The sequence below is a fragment of the Ascaphus truei genome, chromosome 7 (genome assembly GCF_040206685.1).
Source record: "Ascaphus truei isolate aAscTru1 chromosome 7, aAscTru1.hap1, whole genome shotgun sequence".
Lineage (NCBI taxonomy): Eukaryota > Metazoa > Chordata > Amphibia > Anura > Ascaphidae > Ascaphus > Ascaphus truei.
The window spans coordinates 20,742,916-20,766,895 of record NC_134489.1 but is presented as its reverse complement, the minus strand read 5'-3'; the positions used below and the strand labels follow the sequence as shown (position 1 = coordinate 20,766,895).

The 23,980-nt window shown below is 44.7% G+C and overlaps 2 protein-coding genes across 5 annotated transcripts in view; one reads left to right on the top strand and one right to left on the bottom strand.

Moving 5' to 3' along the window:
• The window catches only part of LOC142498590 (DDB1- and CUL4-associated factor 7-like), a 35,127-nt gene extending 30,837 nt beyond the window's left edge, over positions 1 to 4,290 (top strand). The window contains 1 exon segment of the mRNA XM_075606798.1: positions 4,154 to 4,290. Within this exon segment, the coding sequence (XP_075462913.1) occupies positions 4,154 to 4,290 (137 nt within the window).
• SPAG16 (sperm associated antigen 16) overlaps positions 1 to 23,980 on the bottom strand; it is a 543,868-nt gene that overhangs the window by 255,085 nt on the left and 264,803 nt on the right. For all 4 annotated transcript variants that reach the window (XM_075607226.1, XM_075607225.1, XM_075607227.1 and 1 more), the window contains one exon: positions 7,706 to 7,849. In XM_075607226.1, the coding sequence (XP_075463341.1) occupies positions 7,706 to 7,849 (144 nt within the window). The remainder of the gene's footprint in view (positions 1 to 7,705; positions 7,850 to 23,980) is intronic.

Below are 23,980 nucleotides of genomic sequence, written 5' to 3'. Positions count from 1 at the left end.
TTTGGCCTCTGGGATTCGGTACGGTTTAAGGTTAACTCGGACCCCCGGTTCAGAGACTAGGTTCAATTACCCCAGTTCTATCTGGCTTTGTAGATAAGACTTCTTTGTTTCTTCTCACTAGATTCTGGACCTCTCCTTTCTGATGAATGGACATGGTTTCAGGTATGCTAACCTCTGGGTCAGTTTCTCGATTCTCTGACGGACCTGGGGGTACTTGGGTTAATAAGACTTCTCTATCTTTCCAGGGCTTAAGTAGGTTTACATGGTAAATTTGCTCAGGTTTCCTCCTACCTGGCTGTCTCACTTTGTACTTTACTTCTCGCTCTCTTTCCAAGACCTCATATGGCCCATGCCACTTAGCAAGGAATTTACTTTCTACGGTGGGAACCAGAACTAGCACCCTATTGCCTGGATAAAAAAATTCTGACCCTAGCACCCTTATTATACGTATTCCTCTGTGCCTCTTGATCTTTTTCCATGTGTTCCCTCACTATAGGCAGGACCGCAGCTATGCGGTCCTGCATCTGGGCAACATGTTCTATTACACTTCTGTATGGGGTGACCTCGTGTTCCCAAGTCTCTTTGGCTATATCCAGTAAGCCCCTTGGGTGTCGGCCATACAATAGTTCAAACGGGGAGAAGCCTGTGGATGATTGGGGAACCTCCCTAATGGCAAATAACAGGTATGGTAACAAACAATCCCAGTTTTTCCCATCCTTATCGACCGCCCGGCGTAACATGCTTTTTAAGGTTTTATTGAATCGTTCCACTAAACCATCTGTTTGTGGATGATAGACTGTGGTTCTGACATGTTTGATTTTTAGGAGTTTACATAACTCTTTTGTTACTTGGGACATAAATGGTGTTCCCTGGTCAGTTAAGATCTCTTTAGGAATTCCGACCCGGGTAAACAGGACTAATAACTCTTTTGCTATGTTTTTAGCAGAGGTGCTACGTAGGGGAATTACCTGCAGATATCGGGTGGCATAATCTAATATTACCAATATATGCTGATGTCCCCTAGCAGACTTTATTAGGGGTCCTACTAGATCCATAGCAATCCGGTCAAATGGTACATCTATTATGGGAATGGGTACCAATGGGCTACGATACGCTTTGAACGAATGGTGATCTGACATTCTGGGCACGAGGAGCAATAATTTGTAATTCCTGCCAGAACCCCAGGCCAATAGAAGCTTCGGAGAACCTTTTCTTTTGTCTTTTCCACCCCTAGGTGTCCCCCCAATGGGTGACTATGTGCGAGGTGTAATACAACATTACGGAATGTCCGTGGTACCAACAATTGTTTAGTTATAATGGATTTCCTCCTATCAACCCGATATACTAGGTCATTTTCTACCTCGAAGTAGGGGTAGGCAAGTGACCTATCTGGTTGGCCAGGAGTACTATTCTGGTCCCATATATTCCCCCTTGCTTCCGCTAATGTGGGGTCTTCCCACTGGGCCTTCTTAAAACTCCCAGGACTGACCTCTAGGTCAGCGAAGGTCTTACCCTGTTTTGGGGTGGTAAGCGCCTGATCAACATCTTGATTTGGGGTATTCTCTACCAAGGTGGCCATGGGAAAGGGAATTTTACAGCACTCTTCCTCTTTCCCCTTTTTATTAGGGCCCTCGTCAACCTCCATTTCTGAAAAAGGGAAAGGATTTGTTTCTTCTGTTACTTCTTTATGGTCCGCTATTGAACTCTGGGCGCTATTCTGAGAGGAGGACCACATTTTTAGAAAATGGGGAAAGTCGGTCCCTATTAACACATCATGTGCCAGTTTGGGTACAATACCCACTTTGAAATCTAAAGAATCAAACTCTGTTTCAATAAGAACATCAACAGTGGAATATTCGTGATTATCCCCATGTATACAACAAATTGCCACTCTTTGTGAACTGTTTACCTGGTTTTTCCCAATGGGCAACAGGTGGACACTAGTGTAACCATACTCCCAGAGTCAAGTAGTGCCCAAACCCTCTTACCATTTACCTTTACAAATGCCCAGAGATGGTTATTCAAGGTGTCCTCTGGGCTAGGGCCCATACATTGAGACCACAACGAATAAGGTTCAACGCTGTTGTATTTAGTGGGCAGACTTTCGCGGTGTGGCCCCTCTCATAACAATTTACACATTTAGGTACATAGTCTGTGTCCCACTTAGAGCCCTTTTTCGGCTCTCCATGTTGGCTGTTGCCCTTAGTATGTGAGCCACTGTTGCTGGTGCTGTGTGAAGGCGGTCACCGCTCTTCAGCCCCTCTTAACCCTGGTACCCTTTTACCATCTCTGGAAGAGTCCTGGAACCTTGGGTAGTGGGGATGCTCCATGACTGTGGGTTGCAGGTGCTCTTCTGTTGCATTGTACCTTTCTACGAGGGCCACCAGCTAGTCTGCATTGTGGGGGTCACTCTGACTGACCCAACGGCATAGGGCAGAGGGAAGTTTCCTCAAGAACTGATCCATGACCAACCGTTCCACGATGTGGCTTGCTGAGTTGATCTCGGGTTGTAGCCACTTCCGGGCGAGGTGAATGAGGTCATATATCTGGGATCGGGTGGCTTTATCCAACGTAAAGGACCATGCGTGGAACCTTTGGGCGCGAACAGCCGTGGTTACGCCGAGGCGGGCGAGGATCTCGAACTTCAACTTGCATAGACGTTAGCTTCGGCTGGCTCTAGATCAAAGTAAGCCTTCTGGGGTTCGCCGCTTAAGAAGGGTGCGATTAGACTGGCCCACTCGGCTTCTGGCCAACCCTCTCTCTGTGCCGTGCATTCAAAAGTGAGAAGATAGGTTTCAACATCATCTGAGGGCCCCATCTTCTGAAGGTAGTGGCTTGCCCTGGTCATTTTCGGGACTGGGGCTGCCTCTGCCAGTGGAGTCTTAATGATAGCCTCTCTCAGGACCTCGAGTTCCTGCTGTATGCCCTGGGTGAACCGTTGTTGCTCCTCTCTCAGCAAACGGGTTGTCTCTTGCTGGGTTGCATTCGCGTTTTGCAGGGCTGCATTCGTCTGTTGCTGGGTTGCATTCGCGTTTTGCAGGGCTGCATTCGTCTGTTGCTGGGCTGCATTAGTCTCTTGCTGGGCTATTAGCAGCTGTTGCTGGGTTGCATTCGCATTTTGCAGGGCTGCAATCGTCTGTTGCTGGGTTTCATCCGTCTCTTTCTGGGCAGCGACATTGCGTACCAACGCACTCACCACGTCTTCCATCTTGTTCGAGGAAAAAAAAACTTTTTTTTTTTAAAGTTCTTTTACCCGCAGACCTTTTAGTGTTCTGCCCGCATTCTCACCATATGTGACAAAACGGCTTACTCTGGGGCTCCGCCGTCTGTCCGGGACTGTCAGAACACGTTTTTTTAGGGTTGGTTAAATGACAAGGCGTAACGTGCTGTTCCTTTAAACAGGCTACTGCCTGGTTTATTCAGTTCCAGGCACTGAGACTGCCACACTGAATACAAAAGAAAACATAAGCAAAACAAAACCCTGCTCACCTGAGCAATAACTTAACTGAGGTTCACCCTGACTGGGGTTGGGGCGGCTTATCCGCTTCCAACAACCAAAATAAGGAACTTTGCAATTTGAGAAAGGAACAGAATGATTTAACCTGTTTGGGGAGAGGTTTTTCCCCTCTCTACTTCCAGCAGCCTTCCTGCCTCCAGTCTCTTGGGGAGAAAGAAGAGGAACCAGGAAATCAGCCTTAAATACCTGATTTCTATCTAGCAGGACAGGTGACAGAAATCAGGCAGCAGACAAACTCTGGTCTGGATCCCTCATCCCTCACTTCCAGTAACTGTCAAACTGTGGGATGGAGTGCATGTATTCTGAGGCTGCACTTTCCAGCCTAAACAGGATAGAAGCTGTCCAGTATTCTGGGAGCCCTATATATGGAATGTATTACCATCACCTGGTTTCTGTCACAATATATATATATATACTTTTCTGTTCCTGGTTGCTCTATTACAGAACAGTTGCAATTGAAGTGCAGAATTATCAGCTGTATAATTATCTGTGATATGGCACCTATTCTGCTTTCTTTCTTCTTTTAATGTGAGACCTGCTTTCTGAGAGCCTTTATTCTCTGATGCTTACAGAAGGTTATGTGCCCTGTAAACTGAGATTTGTGTCCTTCCTACTAATTACCCACTGTATTGCTAGTGAGCTTTGTAGCTTTGACAACTTCTTCACACAAAGACCTGGGATTTACCCTGCTGTCTTCATATCCATTGAAGTTCTCGAAGAAGTCTAAAATTGCTTGGCCCGGTCTCGCTTTCCAGATGAAAAAGACCTTTTAATAGCGAGGTCAAGCCACACTGTGAGTCCTCTGCAGGTGAGATGCAGCAAAATGCTGCTTTGTTTAACTTGAGCAAAAGAAATGCAGGTTTATAGTGACATTTAGCAGAGTTTGAAGTCATTACTTTAACAGTGGCTGTCTTGACCTCAAAGACTTCATAGTGTATAAATGTTTTTCTGTACATATAGTGGTCCTTAGTGAGTCTACTTGTCCAACAGTAGAATTTAAATTACCATATCAACCAGCTATAAATCTCCCACATTCTAATTCCAAGCTGCTGCAATGCTGGAGGGTCTGCTGGCAACCGTAAGATGTATGGCAAAGATTTTATCAATGGAATTCACCCTAAAAATCAAACTATGGGGCACATCCATTAAGTACCTGTATGGGTTACTGCACTTGTTCCAGCTTTATCTCACATTGACTTGTATGGGAGTTAATGCTGGAACGGTTGCGATAATGTATGCGCCCTTATGTTCTTTTTTTATTTACTAAACTTCCTTCTAGAATGCAATCTTTTCCCCAACTCGGCTATTGAGTTTGATGGGACACCACATCCATACAAAGTAACATCCTCTCCTTAGATTCTTCTGCAGAGCATGTAATGTAATGAGACTGTGGTCAGGACAAAAACTGACACTCGGCAACATGGGTGGCCAGGACATAATGTATACACTCCTAAGGGTATAGAGATATAAAACCAATGTATGTAGAATAATTATTCCACAGTGAGTTTGGAAAGGGCTAAGCAATTCAGATATCAATATTCAGGTATTTGATGTTCCATTTCTAAAACAGTAAAGGCTTCTACTGTGTATTTTGCTCTATCTTTACTGTTTGTAACTATTATGTGATACTGTTTTATAACACCAGAAGGATTCCTAAAAGAAGAATAAGCACTTCACTGTGTTGAAGCAACCCAAGAGATCTCGGCAAGTATGTGAAACAACAATGGACTGAAATCAAACAGCACAGAGTCAAATCAACCGCTGCTTGTGGATAGAAAGACTGACATTCTACTTCCAAGGGCTTCGGAAGAAATATGCATTGGCAAAACTGGTCCATAATTAACACCTTCAGTGCTAGCTTTAAAATTAAATTTTCTTTAAAAAAAAATAATGTGATACAGCCATCAGGCAGCACTATCAGGAGAAAATATAGAAAATAAGAAAATGCGTGTTTATCAGTGTTAACAATGAACACATTTTTACACAAATTTGAGTTTGGTGTTTATCGGTGCACTTATTTTTAGTTTTCATACTGTACTACCCATGTGTTGCCTTTGTCTCCTATCTGTGACTAGGCTGCTAAAAGAGGTGGAACTCATAGGACATGATGCTTCATTTTACGTTTTTTTTTAAAACCGGTTCTAACTTAAAAATACAAGTATATGAATTGGTGATGTTTTTCGGTTAAAACCTAAAAACGCAATCCCTATTCATAATGTACCATGCCCATGCATACCGCCATACCGCCATATAACAGAGACCGCTCAGCCAGAATTTAGAGTTTAGCAGATGGAAAAATATCTATGTGAAAATGACACCTAAACCCTATTGTACTGTGCTAACTAATATGTTGGTGCGTTATAAATAAATGATAATAATAATAATTATCGATTACTGTATCTGGGAGACATGTGAAAAAAACATTGGGTCGTCAGCCTATTACTCACTAGCCATATGATGGTTGTTTGTTATCTGTGTGCCATGCTGGTATTCTAGGTAACCAAACGAAAGTCTACATTCATAAGATCACTGCTAAACCCCATTGGATTCTAACAATATAAAAGGAAATAATTATCTCTTGCTTTGTTCGTATAATTTGCACTTGTTACTGTAAACATGAAGTTATTTTGTCAACAGTGTAATTCTTGATGGGTTAATAAGGCACAGCATAGCACTGCAGGCCTCTCTGCCATCAGAAGCTGGGGAAGGTCAAAACTCTTCAACAGCTTAGACTGCAAGTAAATAAATACACACCAATCGTATTACATGTGTGTACACCAATGCACAGCCCTTGATACATAATATGAACATTTCAATGTTAGTTCATTTTTTACAGTATCTTTCCACTTGTGTCGGGAATATAATTGAAATGTGGTACACTGTTCCTATGGAGGAATAACAATCAACTGAACTTCTGGCATTTACCAATATCCATTAAAAATTATTTTACATACAAGAGTGTAATTACTACAAACAAAGTTCAACAATATTAAAACCATGCTCTGAAAGCATTTATATCGCACGAGCTGAAGGCCAGAAACACATCAGTTTTATTTCTTAAAATAAAGAGGAGGAAAAATGCATGTAAAACATAGCGGTACTGTACCCAGTAACATCATATTTCTTTAAAAAAAACGTTTGCTAGTTTTCTTTTCCGTTTAACAGACATTGGTCGTAAATAGCATCTTAATTTGTTGTTTTTATCTTTTTATTAGCCATAGCATGTGAATACAAATGGGGATCCTTGATTCTAATTTCGATAATTGAAGAGAGAAGAGTAAGGCTATTTGAAAGGATTATAGACTGTCCAGAAAGCACTAATGAGAAAATCTTTCCCAGTTTCCTGTGTGCCTGAGTCATTGGACGTCATGGTAACAATGCATTATCAAAATCGGATTAGCATTCCCAGCACTGAGCCGTGTGAGCTCCCCTGGTTTTATTTTTCAAGTGTTCAGAAATAGCCTTTTGCCCCTGTTATTAATGGGGAGTGGGTGGCAAGACTGTATTTATATGGACTTCGAGATGGATTGTTCTGCACGCACTATTCTGATCGAGTCAACAATAGTGGGAAACACTCTCCAGCAGACCGCGAGAGTGTGTGACGTGAAGGTTACTGGGGATTACTGAGGGTATAATGGACTAAAGGCATTGTGACTGGTTGATAATGGATCATGCCAGTGCTGATCTCCTGATATATCATCTAGTATAAAACCCAATTACTGGCCACAGAGCGCAGTGTGTGTAATACAGAAATACTTTGGAAAAGCAAAATCACAGATGTTGTAGTCCTTCCGGATTTTATTACTGTGCAAAGAAAGTTTTAAGCATCTACCTTTCGAAAAACGTGTTTGCTTATGCTTATCAGTTTTAATTAACTCATATGTTTCAGTGTTATACAGTACAACAAATAACATTCAGTAGGTTCATCACATAGTAATACCACCCAGGCTTGCAGTGCCTTTTAACATTTAACCAGCCACAGTAGGAATCTCAAATATTTGAGTGACTGTATTTGGTGTATGAGGGAATCGGCTTCAACTAGTCAGTTTCTGTGGTGCAAAACCGGTTGGAGAGCAGTGCAAAAGAATTGGACCTGATTTGTCAAAGGAAAAACATATATTGCTCTCAATGGGATTCCTTTTCTTAGACAAATTGGTGCCACTGAATTCAGTAAAGACATTTGCTTACGTCGGGTGGAAGCAGCAGCTAGAAAGCCAGTCGGTGTGTCCCTCGCCGGTCATGAGGAAGTCTCTTTTTGGAATGTACCACATCTTCCAGAGCCGATCATCACTAGCAGTTACCAGAATCTCTTTGCGCGGGTGCAATGCCAAACTGCGGAAAAGACAAGAAGAGTGTGCATGATGGAGACACTCCATTGACCACTCACTGACTGGTGCATGTGTAACAGGAATTTGAAAAAGCACACCCAGGATTACACAGCAAACTCTTAAAAGATGCATCTTGACATGGTAACAATGTAAAAAGTGATAGCGCACATTTTAAGTTTACCAGGTAGCTATTATTGTTCCAGTTACCTATAATGTAGCAGTTCCCAATTCACTCACTGGTTCAAGTGGGATAAAAATGTACCTCAATATGTATTGCTATGAGATGCATGATGGTGCAGAATCTGGAACTTGACAATTGTGTCGTATCTTTTTTTCTTTTACAAGACTCCATATTCATCGTATTGATCTTTTAAGATCACTGATAATACCCACTGGATTCGAAAGATATAAAAGGAAATAAGTATTTCTTGCCTTGTTTGTGTAATTTGTACTTGTTACTCTAAACATGAAGTTATTTTGTCAACAGTGTAATTCTAAAATGTGCCTCTATGTAGTTTTACATCCAGTGCAGCTTTATATTAGGCCCGGCATGACAGTTCTTCAAAGATGCACTTAATGTGTGCGAGAGACATTCAAACCCTCATAGGTCTCGTCTTCATGTGTGCACTCTCTTGTTGGTCCATTAATTAACATCTACATGTACAAAGGAGCTTTGCCACAATTTACGGTGAAAATAGACAAATTAACGGTATGTACTGGCACAGCAATAAGATGTCCTGTATCAATATATCTTTAAGATTTACTACTGTGAATGTGATGCTCTTAGAGTAAATCATAATCACTGCAATTGTGACATTTTGCTGCAGTTAAGTATGAGCTACTATTCAAAGCAGTATGAATTGTGTTTCTCTGCTAGTCAATTCCTCCCTGGTGCGCCCATATCACAAACGATTGGCTGCATGCTCACATCTTTTTTTCCCTCAGGTCTCTCCTTACGACAACAATAACTTCAAAACTCAATGCTCCTCTGACTCTGGGCACTAAAATGGATCTGATCCCTTGTTGCAAATTGCTTTGGCTCCAGGTTTCCGACAGAGATATCAGAGTTGGGAATCGTGCCGCTCTGCTTTGCGAGCATCTTCGGCCGATGGGAGCTATCTAGCAGAGACACCTGGCTGGTTTCAGTGTGCTTTATCATTGCCATTCATCAGGTTCCATTACAGAGCTATCTATATATTTGTAACAGAGCAGAGAGAAACTGGAAATGAAAACGTAGCAAAGAAAAAGCACACTTGAGTTCCCACTTGAGTCTGTTCTTGCAAAATAACACATTTATACATACATAAACTGCTCTATTTGGGACTGAAGTCTTCTCGCAGTGTCAGTGTCAAGGACGTGCAATCCTTGGATGCATTGGACTAGAAAAATATTTGCAACAAGAGAAAACTGTTGCTCTTTCTCTGTCACTGAATCATGTGAGTCTGACCCTTTAAATTGTGTACAATCTTTTTTTAGTAAACTATGCATTGTTAATGACCCTCAACTATCATTCTTCACTGTGAATAAACCGCTATGTGTCTAAAGTTTAGCACCTGGGGTTCTGGGGTTAGGCGGCTTGTCCAAGGTTAAAGGAGATTTACACTGGGCCAAGGTTTTCAACTGAGAGTTAGGCCTGGGACATAGTAGAGTAGGCTGTGCTGAGCAGATGCACTTACCCCCTGCATCTGTCATCAGCGTGGCTTTAGCAGCCGCTTCCGCATGCGTGCGGAGGCTCAGAAATTTTGAGCAGACAAGCAAGTTTAAAATTTGCCACTCGGGAGCGGAGGAGCGGTCACGTGACCGCTCACATCCAATGGGAGCTAGGGACTAGCCCCGCCTCCCGCCACGCCTCCGTTCCGCCACGCCCCCAAAGCTCACTGCCTCGTCTGCCAGGACACAAAAAAGCTCCAGTTTGAGCAGGCGAGGCAGAGCAGGAGCGCGGATCAGCGCGGCCCGAGGCACCATGCCCGAGGCCTTAGTAACTTAAAGCTGCAGTTCAAGCTCCCGGTTTTTGTAGGTTTTTTTTTTTTACTTCAATAGTTTCATGTGGGCAATCTCTACTTACCTAAAGAACTGCATAGCTGCCGGTCAATTCGTTCTCCGTCTATTGATCGGCAAAGTTTGGCGACATCTTTAAATATGGGGAATGTAAATGGTTGCTATAGCAACAAGCATGCTTTTAAAAATAGAATACAAGAAAATTGGTCTTTCAAAGTTGTTTTTTTTTAAAACAGAAAATGCTAAAAGTATTTTTTCTTACTACAGAACTGATTTATTAAAAAAAAAACCACACACATGCAGGATATTGCTTGAACTGCAGCTTTAACCTTTATAGTGCCACGTGTGCCTTACAACATTAGGCTGAGTCCAGGGTCAGCGCGCCCGTGCTGAGGCGCGCTGACGCTTGTCAGTGAGCCTCTGCAGCCGCAATGAGAGCGGCTTTAGCAGGAGCTCGCGCACGCGTCCGCAGGTGTGCGGAGGCATAGGTCTTATACAATTTTTGGTCGGGAGCGCAGGGCCGGTCACGTGAGTGGTTCGCCCAATGAGGGCGAACCAGCTCCGTGACGTCACTGGCCCGCCCCCCCGACACGCCCCCGGACGGCGGGCGAACTAAGGCCAGAGAAAGCACCCGCTTTCCCTCAGCCTCAGCGCACCTCCGCACGGCTGCAGTCTCTATGGACTCAGCCTTAGGCATCGGCACACACATGGCTCCTATGCTACATGCCTGTTTCAATCAGGGGAACTTTGTACCACTAGACACTTTGACATTGAACGAGTTAACCAAAAGGCTTCTCTTTTAAGGTTTCGTAACAATACATATCCTGTAAACATTTGCTGTGGGTTTCTCGATGCAAATAATGAACACTCACTAACATAGAGCTACAATGAAGAGCTCCACCTTCACTGTATTGAATATATTAAAAAATGCCCCTTGAGATGCCGGAACCTCATTACAAGATTCCTTCAAAACCCAGGAACTGTGAGACTAATCAAACAGCATGTGCTTTGTTGATGAATGTTTGCTTAGCTGGTTTATCTCCATGCAGTCTACTGTAACACAAATGCCATTATTATTTGGGATGCACTGACAAGTTCTCCAATTACAGTAGTTTAACCCAATGGATCTCAAATCTTCTTCTTGGTGAACATTTCATTGATATACTGTACCACGTGTGCAAATTCACTGGTAGGTCCTACAGTATACTGATATCCTTAAAACTTGACCTGTTGGTGGCCCTTCAGCACTGGAGTTGGCCACTCCTGTGTAGAGAGTAAGCTGGCGGCAGGCTGCAGCTCTCACTGGAGTCCCCTCCCTCCATAATAGAGGGAAAGATCATTCAGTACAGGTTTTTCTATTTCAAAACCTTGACTGGCTAGATCTCCTTAGTTGGAACACAAGTGGCAGCACTAGCCCTACGACCTCAAGAGCCACCAGCAACCAGCTTCTCCGCACTAGCAGCAGATGGGTTTACAGCCCCCTCACACTGCACGGTAGCTTCTCATTTAGAAATAATAGGGGTAATATACCACACATTTTTAAAAGCCTTGCTGGCTTTTCCAACAAAGACCGGGTTAAGGTAGTAAGGTATTTCACTTACAGTATGCTCTTGATTTTATTGAAAGCCCAAGCATCTCACACCTCTTTGTTAACAAGCTGCATCCCCAGCAGTATTTCTCTCAGGTCTATCTCAGCATTAACCTTGGCGGTGAGTCTGTGTAGGATTCCAGGAGAGGCCTATTTAGTGTGGTGTAATGCTCTTTCCATCAAGGTGTCAGGGAACTATAAGATATTAGTTTACCGGCAAGCTGTGGACATATATTCCTTCCACTGACATTGATGGGGCCATTGTGTTTTGATTTAGACTGACACTGCTAATCTGCATGTTAGATACTGGGAGACGGAGTGGCTTGGCGCTAACAATGCTGTCTGGTAAGTGAAAGAATTTGTTCAGACCTAGCACTGACCTCAGCTGACCTTGGGCAAGATGGTTTAACTCCCCATGTACCAGAAATTAAATGATTAGCTCTTCAGGGTAGTGTTTATAATGCATGGAATACCTTGCCTACAGTAAATTCACACTACGTTATTGTAAACGACTTAATTCCACAGCAGTAATGTACATCTGTGTGCAAATTTGGAAGGAATGTCCACTCTTAAAAACACTTCTTCGACTGAGCCACTGATTGAGCCACCTATGCTGAAGCAGGGATATCCTGAAAACTTGACCTGTTGGTAGCCCTTGAGGACTAGAGTTTCCCACCCCTGTGCTAAAAGGAAAGTAGGAAAACATTACGACGGCCCCCATCATTATGCGATGCACATTAAATACATTGTGTTGTTGTAGGAGATGCCTCCATGCATTTCCTCATGTGCTGCAAACTAACTGCTACATGGAAGACGTACTGTAAGTATTGATAATTAGGATATCTTTTTTTTAATTGCAAGTAGGGGTCACTGCTCCTTTAACTCTTTTAATGTTGGAGGTGCCGCCAATATATAGCACTGTCATTCCACGCAGGCCTTTTTAGTAGGGAAGAGAATAAGACAGTGGAAGGAACGAAATAGTTGGCGAACAGAAGTTCCACAAAGAAATCCTTTTCTGGAGAAAAGTGGTAGAAAGTAAGAGATAATCTTCGGTCTTTATATTCATTTTGCAATTTGCAGAGAAGTGGTGATTAATGCTGCTCTCTGCCTAAGTAAAGCTTTGAATACGTCCATGCACCCAGATGTATGTAGCGGTGTGTCTAAGAGACAGCTCATTTTACAATATATGACAAGCATTATGTAAATGGAAAGTGACAGTAAAAAGAAATTCATTCTCCAGCAGCGGCTTCTATTTCCTCACCTCTGCCCCCAGCTCAATGAGTGCTTTTTACAGGGGTCACTGTGAGCCTAGACTACCTGTCTTAATAATGAAAGACCCATTTTCTGGTAATACGCTGCCTCAGCTAACATCCTACGCTGATTTTCCACCTACTGGACGTATCATTTATTTGCTGTGTGGTACAGCAGCCAAGAGCTCTAAATGAATCTTACAATTTAAAAGGCTATGATACAGGAAAAATAGACACAATTAAAAGAGCAACAACAATGATTCTGTACTTGAAGTTCTTGCATTATTTTATTTTTTTAGCTTAGATGAAAGAAATTATAATAAATGTTGTTTTCTTGGCACGCCGTCTTTTATTTCATTTTCTACAGATAACTGTACAGTGCCGAAATCCATGCTGGAGATTTCAGATGTCCTGGTAACATACGGGGCAAAGTGCTAATTATTTATTTCATGTAGCATTGTCCATGTACGCAGTGCTTCAAGCAACACTCCTTGAGACCCTTTATGGAGTTTTTTGGGGGGCGGGGGGACGTTGGAAGAAGGGGATCTCCGGAGCTGAACTGCATTGATTTCAGCTCCGGGAACCCCTTGCTTCCCGAGATGCTTACCTCCGCAGGGGGTGCCGGTATCTCTATGCAATTTAAATGTCCTGCGTCACATGGGTCAATAGGAAGCTGCAAGGGATGATGTCACAGCTTCCTATTGGCCGGCAGGATAATAGGCGGGATATTTAAGCCGCCATCATCTTAGCCCAACTAGCCCAGCTGGTGCTGCTACTGGCACCCCCTTATGAGGTCTGTATCGCGAGAAGCAGAGAGTCTCCGGAGCAGAAATCAACTCTGTTCATCTCCGGAGAACCCCCTGCTTCACATATTTATACAGTGGTGAGAAAAAGTTTGTGAACCGAAATGATAATTATGGAAATTCCATCGTTATTTAAAAGATAACCTTCTTGAATCAAAACCAGTCTTTTCTTAAATATCCAATGGGTTTTTATTAACCATGCCGTTTGAAACAAAATGATGTATAAATTAGACAAACAATGAGTAATTAAGAGTCAGGGTATGTGAATAAGTAAGTGAAATCCTGGTTTTATCAGCTAGATTAAAAGGGGGTAATTAGAATAAGGTGGTTCATACAGGTGTGTGGAAACACATCATGCCACAAATCAAAATAAATCTCTGAGGACCTCAGAAAAGCAGTTAGCCGTCTAGAAATGGTTACAAAACGATTTCTACGGATTTGGGGCTCCACCAATCAACTGTCAGACAAATGGAGAAAGTTCAAGACCACAATCACTCTACCCAGGATCGGTTGTCTTACCAAAATCTCTCCAAGAACAAACCAGCAAATCATCCAGGAAGACACATAGAACCCAAGAGTAACATAAAAGGACCTGCAGGCCACTCTGACCTTGGCTGATGTGAGTGTTCATGACACAACTATCAGAAAAAGACTGAACAAGAATGGTGTTCATGGAAGGATAGCCAGGAGGGAACCACTGCTCTCTAAAAATTACGTTGCTGCTGTTTGAAGTTCGCCAAAGAGCACATAGATGATCCACAATGTAAGAAATTCAGTTCGATTATCTAATTATATTGTAAACTAGCTGATATACCCGGCGTTGCCCGGGATTGCAGGGGCGGGGTGCGTGAAGGGCAGGGATGGGGGGGCTCGTGAAGGGGGGGTGCGTGAAGGGCAGGGAGGGGCGAGGGGAGGGGGGAGGGCAAGGAGGGGGGGGCAGGAAGGGGGGGTGTGAAGGGGGGGCGTGAAGGGCAGGGAGGGGGGGGCATGAGGGGCAGGGAGGGGGGGGCATGAGGGGCAGGGAGGGGGGGGCATGAGGGGCAGGGAGGGGGGGGCGTGAAGGGTGGGGTGCGTGAAGGGCAGGGAGGGGGGGTGCGTGAAGGGCAGGGAGGGGGGGCGCGTGAAGGGGGGGTGCGTGAAGGGCAGGGAGGGGCGAGAGCAGGGAGGGGAAGGGCAGGGAGGGGAGGGGGAGGGGGGGCAAGGAGGGGGGGGGCAGGAAGGGGGGGGCGTGAAGGGGGGGGCATGAAGGGCAGGGAGGGGGGGCGTGAGGGGCAGGGAGGGGGGGGCGTGAAGGGCAGGGAGGGGAGGGGGAGGGCGTGAAGGGCAGGGAGGGGGGCGTGAAGGACAGGGAGGGGGGGCATGAAGGGCGGGGGGGGGCGTGAAGGGCAGGGAGGGGGGGGCGTGAAGGGCAGAGAGGGGAGGGGGGGGCGTGAAGGGCGGGGGGGCGTGAAGGGCAGGGAGGGGGGGCGTGAAGGGCAGGGAGGGGGGCGTGAAGGGCAGGGAGGGGGGGCGTGAAGGGCAGGGAGGGGAGGGGGGGGCATGAAGGGCAGGGAGGGGAGGGGGAGCGTGAAGGGCAGGGAGGGGAGGGGGGGGCGTGAAGGGCAGGGAGGGGAGGGGGGGCCTGAAGGGCAGGGAGGGGGGGCGTGAAGGGCAGGGAGGGGGGGCGTCAAGGGCAGGGAGGGGGGGCATGAAGGGCAGGGGGGGGAGTGAAGGGCAAGGAGGGGGGCGTGAAGGGCAGGGAGGGGGGGGCGTGAAGGGCAGGGAGTGGGGGGCGCGTGAAGGGCAGGGAGGGGGGGCGTGAATGGCAGGGAGGGGGGGGCGTGAAGGGCAGGGAGGGGGGGGCATGAAGGGCAAGGAGGGGGGGCGTGAAGGGCAGGGAGGAGGGGGGCGTGAAGGGCAGGGAGGGGGGGGCGTGAAGGGCAGGGGGCGTGAGAGGTTGTGGAGAGTGGAACTGGCGCAGATCCGAGGAGGCTGCTTGGCCCCCCCAGCGGCCATGTCCCGGCCCGCGCGGCCACCAGAGGTAAGTGAGCGCCGGGGAGGGAAGTGAGCGCCGGGGAGGGAAATGAGCGTTGGCGGCTGGGGCAGGAGGGCCGCACCGCGCTTCCCCTCCGTCCGGGAGCCGGTGCAGGGCGGCGCACGTGAGGGTGAGTGTGATGGGTGGGGGGAGAGAGAGGACTGTGTGTGTGTGTGTCTCTCTGCGGGTGAGGAGAAGAGAGTGGCAGTTGGGTGACGTCATAGAGGCACCAATCTGATTGGCCAGAGGCTGAGGACCAATCAGATTCGCCGCATCTAGCACCAGACTCACAAGATTCACTTTTATTATATATAGATATGTGTGATATCATAAGATAACATTTCACAGTATGAAGTATATTGTTTGATGGTTACTTCTATACATTACATGTGTTGCATATTTGTTAATTGGTATATTCTGATTATATATGCAGTTTCATTAGAGCGTTATAATGAGAGTGCAGCTGTCCTGAGGTCTCTATAGAGAAACCCTGTTTAGCTTGACACTTAAGTGATTATTGACAACTGTTAGCTTTAGCTGATGCAAATTGGAAGAGGCTATGACAGAAGCTCTGAGAACTTTCCAGTACATATGCCATATTTGGTTATTCTCTGTATGGAGGTGTGGACAGTTTCTTATGAGATGACATCAAATTAGCTGTAGGACCTAATTTGCAAGCAGAGTTAGTGATAGCAAGAGCTGACCAATGGATATTATCTGGTTAAATATGTAGCAGTATAGCTGAAGTGAGCGATAGACAAGCGAAGAGACACAGAATGATTGATTCCATCAGGATAGGAGGATTCCCCCATGAAGAGAGATAGACGGGTTAAAACCAAGATGGAGGAAAGATACGTTTTATCGTGATATTAAGATCAAATACAAAGAACCTACTCAGAAACAGAAAACTAAGCAATCATTTTTAAGAATACCATAACTTATTTACAAAGTCACCACCATTTTGTACTATTTTTATGTGAGTATTTATCTTCAAAATAAACGTTTCATTTTGTGTGCAAAAAACAGAATGGTGAGTTCTGTTATGCTGGAGTAATTTATAGAAAAAACAAAGGACATTTTACACACAAGATTTCTGGAACAATGTTCTCTGGACAGACGAGTCAAAGGTAGAGCTTTTTGTCCTCAAACGTTATGTTTGACAATAACCAAAACTGCGTTTGAACAGAAGAACCTCATCCCAATCGTCAAGCATGGTGGTGGGAGTGTGATGTGAGGTGGGAGTATGATGGTTTGGGGCTGCTTTGCTGCCTTGTGACCTGGACGGCTTGCCCTCATTGATGCAACTATAAATTCTGCATTGTATAAAAAGATGCTAGAGGAGAATATCAGGCCATCCATCTGCGAGCTGAAGCTGAAGCGAAAGACAAACATGCAAGCAGATCTACAAAAGAATGGCTGCACAAGAAAATCCAATGGCCTACTCAAAGTCCGGACCTAAACCCCATCGAAATGTTATAGCAGGACCTGAAGTGAGCTGTCCATGCAAGGAAGCCCTTAAATGTCACTGAGTTAAAGCAATTCTGAAAGTAAGAATGGGCCAAAATTCCTCAAAACCGATGTGAGAGACTGACCAGCAGTTACAGGAAACAGTTGAAGTTACAGTATTGCTGCTGCCACCAGGTACTGAATATAAAGGGTCACATACTTTTTCACACATAGATATTGAATGCTTAATCATTTGTGGATAAATAAATGCTGAAAAAGTATCATGTTTTTGTGTAATTTGTATGTATGTCTTTATTTATATAGCGCCATTAATGTACATAGCGTATTACCGTAGTAATAAACGTGACAATCATATAAATAACAAATAATATAAATAACAGGTCATGGGAATAAGTGTTTAAGACATAAAAGTAACATTTAGGAAGAGGAGTCCCTGCTCCGAAGAGCTTACAATCTAATTTGTTTGATCAGGTTATCTTTATCTATTATTAGGTCTTAGATTAAGATCTGATAACATTTTAGTTTTGAAATACATGAAAATCCTAAGTGGTTCACAAACTTTATATACTGTATACATACTGTGACAAACGGCTTCCTCAAGGGGCTCCGGCATTTGTCCGGACCTGCTAGAACACGGTCCTTTAGGGTGCGTGGATAGATAAGGCGTAGGACAATGTTCCTTTACACACACAATACCCCCTCCAAATACATACACCACTACACCCCCTCCCCCCAGGTACAGACACCCCCTCCCCCCAGGTACAGACCCCCCCCCCCCCCCCCCAGATGCAAACAACCCCCCACCAGATGCGAACAACCTCCCCAGATGCAAACACTCTCTAAATGCAAGCAACGCCCACCAGATGCAAACACCCCCCCCAGATGCAAACACTCTCCAGGTGCAAGCAACCCCCCCACCAGATGCAAACAACCCCCCAGATGCAAACGACTCCCTCAGATGCAAACCCCCCACCAGATGCAAACACCGCCCCAGGTGCAAACACCCCCCACATGAAAACACACCCCGATGCAACCAACCCCACCCCCACCAGATGCAAACAACCACCACCCAGACACAATTACCGCGAACCCCCCAGATACAATTACCCCTACACCCCAGATACAATTACCACTACACCCCAGATACAATTACCCCTACACCCCAGATACAATTACGCCTACAACCCAGATACAATTACCACTACACCCCAGATGCAATTACCACTAACACCCCAAATGTATTTACCCCTACACCCCAGATGCAATTACCACTAACACCCCAGATGCAATTACCCTACACCCCAGATACAATTACCACAACACCCCAGTTACAATTACCACAAACCCCCCAGATACAGTTACCACGAACCCCCCAAATACAATCCCACACACACAAAAATACAATTCCCATCCCACACACAAATACAATCCCCCTTACACACAAATACAATCCCCCCTTATACACACAAATATAATACCCCACACACAAATAGAATTCCTCACACAAACAATTCCCCCACACACACACAAATACAATTACCCCCTAACACACACAAATACAACTACCCCCCAACACACACAAACACAATTACCCCCCCCACACACACAATTACAATTACCACCCTTCCCTCCCACACACACACCCATAAATACAATACCCCCCCAAACATACAATTCCCCCCCAACATATAATTATCCCCATATATTATCACATAACATACATTATCACTCATCACTTTATTGTCAGTTGGATCTAGCGCTGATAGAGAGCGTATTTAGTTAGTTAGTTTGTTGTTCATATAATTATCCCACACACACAAATAAAATTACCCCCCCACACACAAATAAAATTACACCCCCCCCCACACACACACACACACACACACACAAACACACAAATACAATTCTTCCTCACACACCAATACAATTACTACATACCTCTGGTTGCCGCTGCCGGGCCTGGCTCCTGACTCTCCCCAGCTGCTGCCTCCTCTTCCCATGCTGGACCTCTCTCTGTCCCACCGGTGAGCGCCGGAAGCTGGGTGCACCCAGAAGTCAGGCTTAGATTCCAGCGCACAACGGCGGGAGAGAGAGTCAGCTGCTGGGGAGAGCCAAGAGCTGGGGCCCGGAGGTGGCAACCAAAGGACTGGCAGCGGGACGCAGAAGTTGGGCCCGATTCTTGCCCACAGCCGGGCCCAACTTCTCACACTGGCCGGGCCCTCCAAAGTTACCAGGCCCTTGATGCTTGTCCCGGATCCCCCCCCAACCTCCCCCCCCTCCTGTCGGCGGCCCTGCCTCCTATTAACAATCCCTGACACTGACGCAAGATGAAAATGCCAAAGTTTGCTTCAAAATTATTTGAATTTAAAAACAAACTTGCAATGGCTTTATCCAGTATAAGAATGGGGGCTGCAGATCCAATTATTTAAGTTCTGGCAGGTTAAGTCCATTTAAAGCAGCAATCCTGCATTCCTGAGCTGAACTGATACTTATCTCCATAGGGGGTGCCAGAAGCAGCTCCGGCTGGGCTTTGTGGGGCTATCAAAGTGGCGGCTTAAAGGTCCTGCATCACACGGGCCAATAGGAAGCCGGGACATCATCCCTTCCGGCATGACCAGGACTTTTAAACCTGGGGAGCTCTTACCGGCACCCTCGATGGAGATAAGTAACTCAGTAAACAAGGAGTCTGCAGAACTGAAATTAATGTGGTTTAGCTCCTAAGACCCCCTGCTTCCCACGTATTAAAAAAAAAAACATGTTCTGCTGCTTTAAATCCACACACAGCTGGCCAATTGTGCATATTTTCCGCACTACTGAAAACCGTATTCATCTCCAGCTTGATGTCCCATTCTACACATGGTGGCTACTTGGTGACTGAGGAGCGTCCTGACCTACATCCCAAAACCTTTAACATATTTTAATATAAAATCCAACCTAAACATATGCTGCAAGTACCCCACGTTTCAGAATGGATTCTCTTCTATGTACAGACGACCCCACCACTCAGTGCTGGCGTGCATGTTCTAAAAGAACTGCAAGTGTAGCAAAGGAACCAGACAGACAGAGGCGTATGTCAATATTATTGTTTGCTGCAAATGTTGGCTGAATCATTTGATACAAAAGCCCCACATGGCAGGAGAGATGCTATAAACTGCATCAGGAATAAACGCATTGCTGTGTTGTTTTGCCTTTCTGCTGCATACAGATTGAGTTGAATGATCAAAGGCTAAACCCAGCTGGGGATAGAAAGGAGCGCCAGCAGCAATAAGCCAGCTCTGGACACTTGAGAAAGATTTTTTCCCCCTTAAGCCTGGACAGAAATCGGTACAATGTCAAATAAAAAAAAAAACTCTCAGGCATTTAAAACAGCAGATATGAGAGTTACACTGAAACTGTGAGCAGTACAGCAAAAATAAAAGAAAGCATTACATATATATGTTTTTTTTGTTGTAAAAAAATACGGTACCCGGCCTCTTACCTCCTCTTTATCGTGACGTCGTCATGGTAACACGTCATCACAAGGTGAAGATGCCCAAGATGAGGAGAAGGTAAGAGAAAATGTGCCGGTACATCGTAATGGCATGTACGATCACAAAAAAAGCTGTGTGTGTGTGTGTGTGTGTGTGTGTGTGTGTGTATATATATATATATATATATATATATATATATATATATAAATGTAAATACAACTGTATACTCATCTGCATGTCTTAGGCAGGTCTGCAACCCCGCCTTTCCCCATTATCACCCAGCACACAGCACTTCCACTGCAGCAAGGGATTCTGGGAAATGACATGCAAATGAGCACACAGTGCCACTTTTTGCTTCAAAAACCATTTTTAACATGGTTCCCTATAGGCTTAAGCTTGCTGCATGGTCACAGCTTTGAGCACAGCCAGGGTTAAGGTGCATACCCAGAAAACCACCCACAGACAGCTGTTTCGACCTTAATGGGTCTCATCAGTGTGGGGTTGATTAACTGGGTATGCAAAGAAGCTAAAGGATGGGCCAACCATAATACTGAGTTAAGTTATGGTGAGTAAAAAAAGTGACAAAAACCCTCCACAGCAAAGCAAATATGCAAATGTAAATACAACTGTATGCTCATCTGCATGTCTTAGGCAGGTCTGCAACCCCGACTTTCCCCATTATCACCCAGCACACAGCACTTCCACCGCAGCAAGGGATTCTGGGAAATGACATGCAAATGAGCACACAGTGCCACTTTTTGCTTCAAAAACCATTTTTAACATGGTTCCCGGTATATATATATATATATATATATATATATATATATATATATATATATATATACACATACACACTTTACAAAACAATACTAATTTTATACATATGTCAGGGAGACCAGACGCCGGTACATGGAGCAGGACAATTTTCTCCCAGCATCTGGATAGCAGTGAGTCGAGGCACAAACTGAGTGTGAGAGACTCAGTTTGATTACAATCTCTCCAACTGCCTGTTTTATTACTCATAAAGTGTGAGTTCATTACCTATATGTTTATATATTTTAATAAAACTGTGTTACACTATATGTCCCTTATCTATTTTCATTCCCATATGATGTATATCGTGGATTGAGAAATAATCCAATTCTTATCCCACTACCTCAAAGTGGTGGTAAGATGGCAATGGTTGTTCAGCGGTACTAAGTCAGATTGAACAATATACCAGCAATAGTGGGAAAGGTTCTTGCCAACATGTAAATGAGGCCCGCACGGCAAGTAAGGCCTCAACCCCCAAATTTGGCAGAGAGGCTTGCAACTGCGGTACCTGGATGATCATTGGAGAGGCCTTCATCCAGCAGTGGATCGAGAAGGACTGAAGATGATGACATAGAGTGGTAAGTAAATTCAAACAATTCAATGTATGAACTATCTAGGCACAACCATTTCTGATTTCATTTAAATCTATGGGCAATCTATGTGTATCAGAGCAAGATACAGTACAACCTTAATTGGCTATAGTACACTCACAATTTATCAGACTACTTTCCAAGAAATGTAGAGTGCTTTTAAACCCGACTTCAAATGAAAGTGCTTTTTTGCTTGATCTCCCATCTTCTGTTAAAAAATGGTAGCTGCATCCTAGTATTTAAGGAGATCTATTAATGTCAAGGGGCACACATGGTAAATGACCCTCCTAGCATCAATTGAAAATGACATTTTGGAGCCTCATTAATGTTAATGTCCTCTCTGCGGCTGTACCTAGTAAGTATACATGCATCCTTCATTGAATGCTTTCACTACATCTGGAAAGACATGCTTTTGTCCTTTCAAGCTCATTTATAAGAACATCTAGGAGGAATACTGTATGTAAAATATGTATTCTTCAGGACTAGCGCTCCAGTAAATGAAGGAAGTGAAATTATGGTTACTTCCTCTGCAGTTCATTATTATTGGCAATGTCACTAATAATTAGGGTATGTATTGAGTGATATTATTAGATGGTGATTCATCTTCCAGGCTGGATACTGCACAGTTTAACTACTATATTGCTCTGGTCCTCTCCACAAAGACTAACCGGGTGCTCTCTTAAATCAAGAAGTCACTTTTAGTGATATGTGAAATGTGCATGGAAAAATATTTTTGTTACCAATCAAGGGAATCTTTGTGTCTCCTTTTTCTTGGGAATACACATCCAGAGATCCCCCGTCTGCAGCTCAAACCCTTCGTGGGAGATATCATTATTCTCCCACAATGAAAACAGAAAGATAGAGAGAACAAGGGGAGCGCAGATCAGCACAGAACAATAAAAGTACATATACACACAATTAGTACACTATATAAAATCGGAGACCCACTTCATCATCTCCGATTTTATATAGTGTACTAATTGTGTGTATATATACTTTTATTGTTCTGTGCTGATCTGCGCTCCTCTTGTTCTCTCTATGGGCCTCATGCAGTAAGCGCAGATAAGCTGTTTATCGCCATTTTTTCGGCAAATATGCCCTCCCGATTCAGTAAGCGCCGATAAGTGGGAATTATTGGCAATTTTTGTTGCCGATAAAAACTTATCGGCAGCCGGGTGCCGATAAGCCACTTATCGGCACTTTTTGAACACGGCTGAATTCAAGTAGCCCCGATCAGCTTTCGCTGCTGATCGGCACTCCAGAATGGAGAGTTTTTCGGCAATCCAGCCCGCCAACTAAAGTTGGCAAGTTGGTGGAGGAGAAGCATCGGCAAGGTCAACACTTAGAAAAAATCAGGCCTTTTTCCTGCCTGGGATTGATGCCGGGGTCTCCGGAGCTGATACCCATTAATACCAGCACCGGTAACCCCCGGCATGCGTCCGATGCAGGAAAAATGCATGTGCAGCCCACTTCATTACCTTAGCGGCTAATCGCTAAGGCATTGAAGGGGTTAACCCGCCGTGCCAGGTTTATTGTGGGTAGCGGGGGTGGGTGAAGGGGGTAATTGGCCCTTGTTGTTTGTTTAGGGCTTGCGGGGGGGTTGCGGGTGCACTTAACCTCTTCACGACCGTAGCAGTTAATACCGCTACGGTCATGAAGGGGTTAAGGCCTCCCGCTACCCACCCGCAAGCCCTAAACAACCACCGTTGGGGCTAATACCCCCTTCACCCACACCCGCTACCCACAATAAAAAATAATCCCACACAGCAGCCCCACACTAAATAAATAAATATATCTAAATAAATAAATGAATATAAATATATATATATAATATATATGTATATATAGAGACCACTCTCTCTCTCTCTCTCTCTCTCTCTCTCTCTCTCTCTGTATATATATAGTTGCATGATGAAGCCACTGTACAAATGAATGGGTGAAGGGTGGGTATCGGGCCAGTGTGGCTTAACCCCTTAATTACCTTTGCGGTTATTATCCGATAAGGTGTTTAAGGGGTTAATTGATATCTGAATGTAATTGCAATGTATTGGCTTTATATTGGCTATGTATTTTGTGGGCAACGAAAGACCAGGATGTTGCTGGCGACGGGGGCTTCTTATTGATGAGGTCAGTAGTACTTTA